The 13,340-nt window shown below is 37.2% G+C and overlaps 1 protein-coding gene across 1 annotated transcript in view; it reads right to left on the reverse strand.

Moving 5' to 3' along the window:
- Positions 1–13,340, reverse strand: part of LOC123977121 (inactive dipeptidyl peptidase 10-like) — a 92,267-nt gene that overhangs the window by 10,281 nt on the left and 68,646 nt on the right. Inside the window, exons 15-22 of the mRNA XM_046059639.1 lie at positions 11,289–11,336; positions 11,010–11,128; positions 8,569–8,616; positions 6,239–6,337; positions 6,061–6,130; positions 4,864–4,992; positions 4,600–4,665; positions 3,141–3,195 (exon numbers count right to left, since the gene is read on the reverse strand). Of these exons, the coding sequence (XP_045915595.1) occupies positions 3,141–3,195; positions 4,600–4,665; positions 4,864–4,992; positions 6,061–6,130; positions 6,239–6,337; positions 8,569–8,616; positions 11,010–11,128; positions 11,289–11,336 (634 nt within the window). The remainder of the gene's footprint in view (positions 1–3,140; positions 3,196–4,599; positions 4,666–4,863; positions 4,993–6,060; positions 6,131–6,238; positions 6,338–8,568; positions 8,617–11,009; positions 11,129–11,288; positions 11,337–13,340) is intronic.

Raw genomic sequence — 13,340 nt, forward strand, 5'->3', positions numbered from 1 at the left:
CTGAAGCAAAGCTTACTGTAATGTGATCATGGAAAATGCATGAGTCTAACAGAGGTCCCTCTATGTCCACAGATTCCTTGTGTCCCTGCTGGAATCTTGTGCAAGAGAAATATACCAGTGTCAGGGTAGCTGGACAGACTTTCCTAGAGTGGCTTTTTACACTTTGCAACAACATGTTGCCCTGTCCTCCACAAAGGATAATATTCTCTTACCTGCTGGGTATATTGCATACCTTTGATATTACAGTTCAGCTTATTCAACTGGTTTCCAAAGAGGATTTCTTACTCATCTACTAAAGATAATTCACCTCCCAACTTTGTCAGAAATTCAAAGGAATTTCAGAGTAAAACTACAATTTTTTCCCCCAGATCCAATATGCTGTTACGCAAGGGAAATCATTTGTCTTTATATTCAAATTTGGTTAGAATGTAGTTTCAACACGCTTTCCTTGATTTCCTTTTGGACCTCACACTGCACAAACTCCCCGCTGAGAGTTAAGAGCTTACATACCACAACATTGAGTAAGATATATTCCCCTGCCAAGGATTGCGTTCTTCCCTTGATCATTAAACTGAGCATAGGTCATATCTGGAATGCACATATGCGTTTGGGGAAGGATACTGTAAAATATATTTGGTTTCATGCAAACTCTCTCACAGAAGTTACAACATTCCAGATGCAAGCCTATTTGATCACTCATATATGCATCCAAAACCTTCACATAAGAATATTGTAATAATTTTATTATTACAACACATGCCCAACCTTTACGTTATCAAATATACTTCATGCTAGTGGAAATTCGCTTTATTTATGCAAGTGAATGACAATTCAGTATAGAGAAAACACACGAATAACAAGACAAAGACTCTACTGCCATGCTAGCACTATGTGAGGCTTTCTTAATTTAGTGTGTTAGCATGCCAGCGTTTACTAATATGCACAAAACACACAGTGAGGCTGATGGTGATGTCAGTAGTTTTACTGTTATTTGGACAAATTAAAATTTCTACCTTATGATGGTGCGACATAGAAAGTCAACTGATTGGCAAAGTGATTACAATTCATCCTGATTGGTCTCTGAGGTGTCTTTGGGCATCATAAATGTCTGTACAAAATTTTGTGGCAATCCATACAGTCTGGAACACAGTGGTTGGCCGACTGAACAACAGACCAAGATTGCCATCCCTAGAGCCATGCCGGCAGTATGGCTGAAATTAGTTATCAACAAAAATTACTGACTTTAATTTGTTGACCTATTCTTGTGGATATTTTGGCACTTCCTCACAAAGTTCTCTGTGCAAAAACAAAGTTGGTCCATCAATTATAAAAAAGTATTAATATTGTCTTAATTAAATAGTTAATAATGGAAAAGGAAAGGGTAAGCGTAATGAATGCAGGAACCAGATACCAAACAGGAAATGTCCAATTTAGTCCTTAGAGTCTGAAGAGGAAGAGTGTTTAAAATCAGTGCAAGAGTGGTGGAGCCATGCCAAACATAGCCTCAGACTGAAAGACTTGTTTCCTGGTTGTATTTCTTATCAGATGACCTCCTGTTTTGCTTACTGGACACTATGTGTAGTGGATCCCTGTTCTCTTTCCTGCATTGTATCAGTTTACTTGAAATAATCACACTGTTCCACTATTTCACCTTCACCTTTACCTTTGCTCATAAGCAAAGACAGTACATTTTGTGGTTTGAGTGAACACTGAGTAGATTTGGATCTCTCCCTGCCAATGTAAAGTTAGCATTCAGTTGCTAAATCCTTTTAGGTCAGCAACTCTAAATACCTCTCTTGTCTTTTAGTTGTCTGTTTGAATTTAACCCCCCCCCACATTTCCACTACACAGTTATGTTAGTCTTTACTCGACTATTTTACCTATTCAGGCCTCGACGAAACGATTCAAGTAAAACAACAAAAAGAAATCACTCTTCGGTCAACATGTGACGAGGGGTTGCAAGTAAATATTCCTTTGTTTTAAGGCATCACCAGACAAAAAGTTGCGAAAAGAAATGAAAGAATATAATGGATCTCATGCAAATGTGTCAGAGTGTGCAGGATCCAAGTTATTGCATTTTCAGTAAGTGTAATTATTTAGTTAACTGAATATTTTTGCTTCGTATGGACCTTTGTCATCATATAAATACTTCCTAGAAAGCACTGATTTTCTTAAGATGTCCGTTTAATGTCTCCTTCACAGCTTAAAAACAACACTGAGTGTGTTTACACATTATTATCCCAGATATTATCAGTTTTTTTATCCTGTGGGTATCCTGGTTTAAGAAACCTGAATGAGCCAGTTATCCCAGTTTAGAGAAACCTCAGAATACTAAGCTGGAGTACTCTAAAAACTAGCATATTGTGGCTTGTAAACACATTATACAGATTTCTGATCACCACAGTCCTATAGGAGTGCCATTATCTCCAGTTTGTGAATCTCAGGTGTTAACATTAAATTTTGGTCACTGGAACTAAGTACCCATTTTGCCGAAAAAGAAATAATTTAACAACACTTAATGCAGTTCTGAAAGTATTTCCTCAACAACTCTTCTGACCATCTGGATGAAAAGAATAGTCTGTCAATGTGGCACAAAAAAAAAGAAAACATTTTTTACCCGCTGTGTTTCCTAACTCAAACAAAGATGGAAATATTTCCAAGCTCTATTTGTCCGACATGGAAGAAAATTTAAAAAAGTTCAGTTATAAGTTGTCTGATTATATTTGTTTTGTTTTTTTAGACAGAAGAAACGGTTTTGCAAACAGGATGAAAATCAGGATGAAACTGATTATGTTTTTCCACTGTGATTTGAATGTAATGTTAATACACTGGTGACACAAACTGGGGCTAGCACACCATGTTATGTGGGAGAAAGACTGTAACTGAATGTAACAGCCTTTTTACACAATGCAATGAAATAAAGTCAGATTTTAGCAGAGCACTGCATTATCGCCATAAAGTTCATATGTCATCATGAGCGTCCTCATGAATTATCCTGTGTGCGTTAATGAGTTGTCAGACAGTTTGAAAAAGCCTCACTGAGCATTTCAAATACAGATTTCTCACACGCTGCACATTTATTCAGCCAGCTGAGAAATCAGGGTGAAAGGTTTGATTCATTCACAGGCTGATGCACGAACCTCTCCGAAGACTCCGACACGAGTGTGATCAATGAATGGCAGCTTCACCAGGTACCTGGGGAGCACAGAGGAAACGTTTCGACATAAGCAAATGATAAGTGGACTTAAGTTATATTTGTTCATTTCATATCACACTCTCAGCTCAAAGCGACTGAGAAGTTTCAATTCAAAGACTATCAAGTGACCAACTGTAAGGAGGTCAAAGGTCACAGCAGCGGTGAATCACCGACAGTAGGTAGGTAAGTTTATTGTCACAATATAACAAGTTATAGAGGGACATTGTGTTTTGTAACTCCCTTCTGCTACATAGCAGACAATATACATTAATAAAGAATCAAGTATAAAAAAATGGTAAACAGAAATAACTATAATCAATGAAGCTGAGGATGAATTAGAGTTTAGGTTTCACAGTACTCCTGTGATCCCTCGTCTGATCATAGAAAGAAAAGAGATAAATTAAATGGGAAAACCAGGAAGAAAGGGCTGTCTCACCAACTACTGTGTTTTTATATTTAAAATATTAATTATAAGTGTGTTTTACAAGTGAATTAGTACTGCTCTGATGCAGACCCAGTAAATACAGCACAATGGTCTTTTATATTTGAAAATGTTCCCAGATAAATTACACTATATAGACACACAACGTTAATTATGTTGTGCTTTTATCCACAGGGAACCTCCAGACTTTTCTACCCTAAACCCCCGAATAAATCTATTAATTATTTTCATCTTAAACACAAACACTCTTTCCCTTAAATTACCTCCTAAAGAAATTCATTGTTAGCATTAGGGGTGTAACTAATTATTTTCAGTGACAAATATTCGCCATTATTTTCTCAATCAATTAATCATTTGATTTATAAAAGATAATGAGTGAAAAAATGAATCAGAATCCACATCGACATACCGGTATTCAAATTTCATGTTTTCTTAGACCAACAGTGCAAAAGCCCAAATGATCAGTTTAAGCACATTGAAGACTAAGGGAATGAGCAAATTCACAGTTAACAAGCTAGAACCAGAGAATATTTCATCATTTCTGCTTAAAAAATCTTTCAGTCACATAATTAAATGTGCATTAGATAAAAGGCATAATTGTATTTTGTTTTGGTTTGGGACAAACTGGCAAACCTACAACTAGAATTATGCCATTCTCTCTGTGTCTTAATTTTTTTTTCATCCTTTCATGGTGAGTTGCTCAAACTAAGGATGCTCCACGCTACATTAATAAAACCCTCCTTCAAACACGCCGTCTCTGAAATTCTAATGAGCTTCACAGGTGATCACAAATCTTTCCTCACAGAAAAGCACCTGCTAAACTCTATCTTTCCAAATCCAAAAGAGATACTGACACACACACACACACACACACACACACACACACACACACACACACACAAAGTGACTTTCACCGAACACGAAAATTATGCCTACAGACTGGACAAAATGTGTTACATACTCCAGAGCTGCTATCTGGTCCTCTGCGTCCACTGTGCCGAGTCTCTCATGGACCTGCTGTAAAACCCTGCGAAGTGACAACGATAAAGGATGAGGGTCAGAAATGAGGTCATAAGAATAGAAGAAAAATTGCTCTTGAGTGTTTAAGGCCAGTTTGTCTATGTGTGAACCATCACTTCCACATATTGAGTCAATCTGTACAGGAAGAATTAATAGCAGAAGCTAAAGACAAAACACGTTGAGTATTTATGGGAATGTTCACTACCTTTGACCTCTGAAACCTGACCCTCTGCCATCAAGTTGTGCTACGATGACCTGCTCTGATCCCGCCATCACCCACTCCCAGTCCGGCCTTAACTCTTCTGTCACCACCTGGTCGCCTGGAGAGCTGCGGCTGTCAGGACAGACCCAAAATACACAGATATTTTAAATGTTATTTTATTTATGATTCCTTGCCCCAATATGTGTTTAACGTAATCGTAACATAAACTAACCATGTTCTGTACACAATGACATTCCGTACAGATGACCTTTTCCCGCCGATTGCTGAATTAATACTTCCAGCTTATACATAAACTATATATATGTGTGTCATCATCATTTCTCCCTTTTTTATCCCCGACCAAGAAAACCCTTATGAATATCCATACACAGGCAGAGGATGTACTTTCCCTCACTTTTCTGAAATACTATTGGTCCAAAAGACATCAGTCAAAGAAAAAAACATCCAATGGGTATTCCCCCAGGGAATGAGCACACAAACATGCTTGTCAGGCTGTTAACAGAGTAGTGGTCAGTAGAGTGCGGTGAAGTGCGCAAAGTGTACGGAACATGGTTAGTCTAAGTTAACTGTATATAAAGTACTTAAAACAAGCTAACAGTATATAATGTAGTTAAAACTAGCAAATGGTATATAAAGTAATTAAAACTAGCTAACTGTATATAATGTAGTTAAAACAAGCTAACAGTATATAATGTAGTTAAAACTAGCAAATGGTATATAAAGTAATTAAAAACTAGCTAACTGTATATAATGTAGTTAAAACTAGCTAACTGTATATCTAACTGTTGCTGAGAATATTTCTGTACCTTTACTAAAGTAGGTTGATAGACCTGTGTATTATTTTCTATTAACTGCACAGCTCTGGCAGGTTCCAACTTCAGGTTTCTCCATTTAGTTGAAGCAACATTTTCCCCCAAGGTTAACACATATAGTGAGACTGTGATATTTATTGATGCATACAAAAAGGATTATAGGACATTCAAATTGTTGCTAAGATAAGAAATTGGTTGCTACATTTACATTTTCTCATCTAACATTTCTTTATTTTCATTTATTACTCCTGTTGATTTGTAAAATGTATTTAACAGCATGCAGGTACAGAGGAGTGAAGCTGTCCTTACTAAGCTTGGCCTTATAAATGAAAAAAATGTAAATGTAATTACAGCGGGATAAGCTTACACAATAAGGAGGAGGCCATAGATGTAGGACTCTGAGAAGTCAGGAGGATAGATGAGCTTTAGCGGCAGCTCTGAGAGGACGAGAAATATTAGAGACGACAGAATAACTCAGTTATCTCATGATGATGCAAATCAATACACACAAACACACACAGCTGTTAAGTGCAGATCATTTGTACCAAAGTTATCATTAGTGATCATCCGAATTTCAGTCTGAATCATCCTTTTAGCCTCAAGCACAGACCGCAGGGGGAGGTTGTTCTCCAAGATGAAATACGCTGTGAAATGAGAAATTATATTTATCAGAGTTGAGTAAGAGCTGCTATTTATTTGCTCTAAATTAAACTTTTTTTGTAGACAAGAAAGACCAAGCACATACAGGAGGCATTCATTTAAAAAAGTACAGCATATTATCACATATTATCATCTTTATTACCAGGTTTGGTGGAGTTTCTGGGGTTTGGATCACTGCCACCATTGATGTGTGACTGTGTGTGTGTGTCTACCCCAAAACTCACTCGTGGTGAGAGGGCAATCAAAATCAGAGAAGGAGCGCTGCTTGCTCACTTGAACTCATGAGCGAGCACAATTCGAAACACAACCGCTTTCATACAGAGATCCCACAATCAACATGGAAAGACACAGACATAGCCGACGTGATACATAGGCGTTAGCTTGCCTGCTGCTTTTCAGCAGGCAAGCTAACTAATTAACATTACTATTTTTGTATCTTTTACCTGAGGCTCAGCCATGTCAACACAGCTAAATGGATGGTAATGAAACGTTTAGTGAGCTAAACTGAATATTATAAATGAGATTGTTACCACACTTTACAGTTAGACCGCAATTAAGTAACTTTACTGTAGTGAATAGGTCTTCCTCTTTGTTGTTGTCCTGCGCAGTTTTGTTGCAGTATTGTATATTATGTGGGTCATGAAAGTTACAGCGACTGATGGTGGAGAATCTCTGTACCTGAGTATCAGTTAAACCACAATAAGTCTAAATTGCAGGCTGCTCCTGCCTTGTATCAAGGCTACTCTAAACAAATTACTCCACATTTGCTTTGTACCGTTACATTTCTTGTAGACTAAATCAACATTTTGACATAATACTGGTGGAACACAGGACATATTATAAATTGCACCGGATAATGTTAGCAACTGCTCGGCATTAGCCGGCGAGCAAACGTGACTCTCTTCGTGACTCCAGCCTTTCTGATGTTTACTTTGGCCTGTCAGGCTTCAGCACATAAATCTTTATTGTTGTTTTGCATCCTTATGTGGAGTTTGGTCCCGCCCTGCTCGTTACCTAGTGTTTAAAGCTTTACTTGTTCTGTTCAGTCTTTGTGACGTGCTCGTCTGTGTTGAGCGTTCTGTCCTGTCCCTGCGCTTTTTGGGATTACCCTTTGGATTGCACCTTGTTCTTTGTTTCTGGATTTTCCCTTTGGATTATGTTTTTGTTTGGCGTAATTTTGTTTGGAAAATTGCCGCTGTGCTCCCAGTGTAAGCCTGCTTAGTTTTCTTTAATAAATCTTAGATTGAATTGCATCCTGCTGGCTGTAGTCTGCATTTGGGTCCACACCTCTATTCTCTGCTACTGCACTCATCCGACTTGTACACCTGTAGGTGTTCCTGTTTACAATAATTTACATAACTATCAATATGTATGGGATATAATGGAAGGTGCTGTGAAAAACTTCAGTGCACCTAAATTTTGTGGCAGTGCACCTAAATGAAAAATGTAGGCGCACCAGTGCATCCAACCAGATGAAGACTAACCAGTTAGGTTGGTAAATGTACGTTTTGCTAACATCCCCACCTCTGATAAGGAGCAGCTTTTCTATGGGGTAAAGTTTCCCCTGTGATAGTCCTTGCAATGTTTAACACTTTATAGAACAAGTTGACTTCTCTCAGCTCTCTCTAGCTAATTATTACACTAATCCATAAATCACGAGTCAAAGGCGAGGCTCTGGTGATAGCAGTGATCCAAACCCTAGCAAATCTACCAAACCAGGAATAAAGATTATGAAATTTAAGTAATAAAATTAAACAGGACTAGGGAAACCATGTTACCCATGTGTGATGGTAAACAGCTTAGCCTCAGTAAATTACACATTATGAACACAAGAATAGCAGTAGTGGTATAAAAATGAAATATTTAATCATAAGAATCAGCACTTTTACATTTCCATTTTGTGTACATTTTCAACTCATTTTTTCTTTTGAAATTGTTTTAGTCAAGAGAACTGACTGTTAGCTACTTTAAATAAATTGTGGTGATGAATAGCGAAGTGTGGAACAAATAAAACCTTTTTAAACGTACAAAATGCCAGTGTAGCTCGACGTGGCATCAAGTCTTGTTTTCAAACAAATAAGATGAGGATGCCTTATTACGGCAAATTATTTCCCGTTTCAGAGCAGGCGTGTGAGAAAAGGCACATCTGCCTGCCCACACAAACATAACAGAAACACAAAATGGTTTCATCTTAAGTAGAATAAAGACTACTTACAGTCCACATTATCAAAACTTAGAAGCAGTACAGCTGGAACTCCAGGACCTGCAGTGGGAGGGAGTCAAATATTCTTGTTTTTATGAACGTAACACAAGAAGTTGATAAAACACATTAGAAATTCGATATTTAAAGCAACATTTATGACTTATTTAGGGGTTTAAGAGGCATTTTTCTAAAATTTTACATACATCATTATTTACATTTATTCATTTAGCTGACATTATACCATTATACGAAGTAGAAGACTAAACTAAATGTTTCACTCATTCTTTTAAAAAGAACTTTTAAACCAAGTAGTCTCCTATCACCAAACAACACAGTCTACAGCTGTGCTAGGGGCTCTGAGGCTGTACTCATGTCACGTTCATGTCATTACAGAGTTATGGTAATTGGTAAAATGAGAATCTGGCTTGTAAATAGTGCTCTCATCAACATCCAACCTGATAGATTCAACTTACTGCTTCATAATGTGGAAGTTTCTCATAATCAAGCAAATACCAAAGTACGTTGTACAACCCAAATTTAATGGATGTAGTATTATATAAACTATGTTTAGTATCAGTATTTTTAATCCTCACGCAACCATCACTGAAGCAACAACTGTCTTTGAGCTGTCCTTTGACGTGAACGCAGCGTTTTGCACAGCTGTGAAGTCAGCCACATGCTAACGTCAGCGGTTTAGCAGGTATCAAGTTTACCATGTACAATCTTAGTTTAGGGTGTTAGCACCCTTTGTACTAAAGATGGAACAACAACATTATCTATCACAACGTATTCTGTTTCTATAAAGGGAACAAACTGTATTTAAGTAGTTAGTGCATTAACATTACAGAGGTTTACATAGCATTTCTATTTTTTGTCATACTACCATCAAGAAAGAACAATTACCAATTACATTACAATTTGTTATTTGATAGATTGATTTAAATATAGGAAATTGCATATTTCACACACACACACACACACACACACACACACACACACGCACATATATATACACACATAACACACACACACACGTGTATATCTATGTAGCTATCTTTCTATTCATCTGTCTACAGCAGTGGTTCTCAACCTTTTTTGGGCCAGCGCCCCCCTATCCATTATCCAGGTCCCTTACCGCCCCCCATCAAAAAAGAGTTGATTAGTAAAGTTTGCTATTTGCCCTGAATATTGTTGATTTTTTTTACTGTTACTGTTGTTTTTAAAAACATGGAAAAGATGACAAAAAAGCCATGTGAAAAGTAATTATATTTAAGTGACTGTTCCTCCCATAAACTGTGTGTGAAGCCAGATACTGTTTTCTTGGATGGGGCACTTAAAAGGTGGGGGGGTATGGGGGTCCTCCCCCAGAAGATTTTGAGCATTAAACACTTTATTTTCTGCAATTTCTCCTCCAATTTCTGCCTTTTCTGCACCAATGGTGGAAATGTCTAAAAATTCAGGTGACAATTCGAAATATATAATTATAACAGAATATAATGTAGTGAGGCTCTCAGGCATTCTTATTGCTTTTAAATATTTTTCTCCTGTAGATCAACTTATTTAATCCCTGCTGAGTCAGCACACATGATTAAGTCTTACTTCCTCTTTTGTGGGGAAGTAACCTATTAAAATGTGTTTTTGGCCCCTTTTCATCTCAGTGATAAATTAATCCGTTTTAATCAGTTATTGACTGGACTTTATTAGCTCATCTGTTAATAGCTTATCATATCATAACTCAGTGTTTCCCACAGAATGACAGTGTAACTGTGGCGCAGCTATATACAGCATGCTAGCCTTGAAAACCCAGCTGTATTTTAACGTTATCTTAGCTCTCTTATTAGCTAGGCTCTTTAAATGCTTGCTAATAACTTTTAATAGCTGGGACACGAGGGAGAGAGCGAGAGATCAAGGGAAGGGTGAGAGAGAGAGGGACGAGCGAGAGGATGTGCTCCGCAAATACGCGCTGCCTGCAGCTCTGCAGTCAAATACAATTTTAAATAGGCCTAGTAAAAAAAAATCGAAAATCAGCGTGTGGCGGTCAGCATTGATATTGTGGCTGGCCGCCACAAATAAATGAACGTATGGGAAACACTGGTGTGCGAAAAAATACACCGTCTCACCCTGGTGCAGTGGACTAAACTGGTAGGTTTTAATGTTGCAGAGCACAGTTTTTTTGGAAGTAGTTTAAAGTTTTAACTTGTATTGTTGTGAATCTTTGGTGTAAACTCGCCTTAGAATTTCCAACCAACAAACGCCCCCCAAAAGCAGCTCAGTCCAAAATATTGCTTCCAGCGTCCCCCATCGTCCTCAGAACGCCCCCTGGGGGGCGGTACCGCCCCCGTTGAGAAAAACTAGTCTACAGTAACACATATGACCAGATTATAGCCTTCCTAAAATCTTTAAAACTGGAAGAAGTTCAGGATAATATATTTAATTCTTTGACTCTCCCTGACCTTTACAGTGCAGGATGGCATGCTGTGCAACCGGGCTGACGTTTGCGTCGAAGAATGAACACTCCTCCTTCAGCCCACAGGTGAGGCATTGCCGTGGAAACAGGCCAAGGGTGGACACACTGCCAGAGGAAACACATGACATGTTTACTGGAAACAGAAAAGAGTGTAACGTGCATTACACACAACAGTGGAAAATTGCAAACATTGAGAAATAATGAACAAAAGGCTTTGTAACAACACAAATATGGTTAATTTATTGCATAGCAAAGTGTATTTTACCTGTATAAATGTCTGTGTTGTGCAGAGTCCTCTGTGCTCAGAAAGTATCTGTGTAGAGGAAAGCAGAGCAGCTAAAGTAGGCCAAGGTCACAAATCCATTATACATCTGCCTTCACTAATCACTGCACATCATGGCTGGCCAACCATAAACACAGATTTATACAGTCATGAACCCTGCGGCTCACAAAGCGTGAGACAGTAGATGTTCTAAAACATGAATTTTTTTAAAAACTTATTTTCAGCATTTACAGAATAGAGTTAAATTAGTCGTAGTGGTAGAGAGAAATGTAATAAGCACAACATTTAAGTTCTTGATGAAAGCCTGGGAAATGGGAAAAATGCCTTAATCAAGATAAAAATGTGGCTTCTAACTAAAGTGTGTTTTCTTTCTTTCATCAGTTTGGAGCTGGCACATAGTTACACAATGGCAACAACAAATTACAATCTATACTAAATAATTCTTTCCAAAGTATTTTTCAGCTAAGAGTGTGTGCAGATCTTCCTCTCAGGTACAGCAACAGTGGTAAAATGTAACTAAGTACATTTACTCAAGTCTTGTACTTCAGTACATATTTAAGGTACTTTACTTGTGTCTTTTCTTTTCATGACACTTGCTACTTCACCTCCACCACATCTCTGTAATAATTTGACAGTGATTAGTTGCTTCACAAAAAACAAATTTGCTGTCATTTTTTACATGGTTCCAGCATCTCAAACGTGAAGATTTGCTGCTTTTAATTTTTTTAATTATTTGAATGTATTTTTAATAATTTTGATGTTTGAGTAGTAGCATCAGCAGGAGTGGAAAGCAAATAAGTACATTTACTCAAGCACTGTTTTTCTGTTACTTTAAACTTTCACTCCACTGCATTTCAGGGGAAAATATTTTACTTTTTTTTTTTTACAGCTTTTCATTTATCTGACAACTGTAGTTACCACTTACTTTGCAGATTAAGATTTTACTTATAAAATATGATGAATTTGTAATATACAATGTATTGTGACAGATTAAACTACTCCGCAGCATCTACAATGCTTCAAACTAGCTCCACTTCAAACAACTATAACAGTAAAGTAATACTTAGACATAAATGATCATTAAGAATCCTTAAGTATAATCCAATAATATGGGATATAATTGTGTATCTCTCACAGGGTTACTTTTACTTTTAATACTTTAACTACATGCTCCACACTATGTAGTTTCACTTACAAGTTTTTTTCTGTTTTCTGCACCTTTCTTTAAAAAATAAGCAATATTTCCAACGCAGTGCAATGGAGTATTTTCACAGTGTTATATATAGTGTCGGAAGGCAAGGCAAGTTTATTTGTATAGCACATTTCAACAACAAGGTAATTCAAAGTGCTTTACATAAAACATAAAAGCAACATAGGGAAATACACATTAAAAAATAATAAAAGTTACAGTGCAGTGTACAATCAGTGTTAAAAGAGTTAAATGGAACATAAAAACAGGCTGAGGGGTTGAGCAAATAATTGAGTTACAATTATTTTGAAAAGAGAATAAACAGAGAAGTACACTTAATCTACTCTCTCTAGCTAGTCTGTACTCAGGTCCATAGCAATCTTTGGGTCCACTGAAACTCCAAAAACCCTCGGACACTATAGAGAAACCAGGACATGTCTGTCCGCAGGCCACTTTGATCCAGTTATACTCTGGACCCACCTGCGCGTTTACAGGTGGACAGAGGTTCCTGCAAATCACTCAGGCGCGAGATTTAAGACCACTTCCTTCACTCTGTTCAATCTCACTCTCATTATCTTTTCACTCAATTACCTACTCATTTCTCACCGTGTAAATATTTAATTAAAAGCAATGGTTAAAAGCTAAAAACAAAGAAAAAGAAAACAGGAAAGTAAAAGTTACAGTGCAGTGTAAGTTATCAATCTACTAGTTAAAGGCAGTGGTAAAAAGAAAAATCTTAAATATTTAATTAAAAGCAATGGTAAAAAGAAAAGTCTTCAGTCTTAATTTAAAAGAACTGACAGTTTCAGCAGACCTGCAGTTATCTGGGAGTTTGTTCCAGATAT

Source organism: Micropterus dolomieu, linkage group LG01 (assembly GCF_021292245.1).
Source record: "Micropterus dolomieu isolate WLL.071019.BEF.003 ecotype Adirondacks linkage group LG01, ASM2129224v1, whole genome shotgun sequence".
Taxonomy (NCBI): Eukaryota; Metazoa; Chordata; class Actinopteri; order Centrarchiformes; family Centrarchidae; genus Micropterus; species Micropterus dolomieu.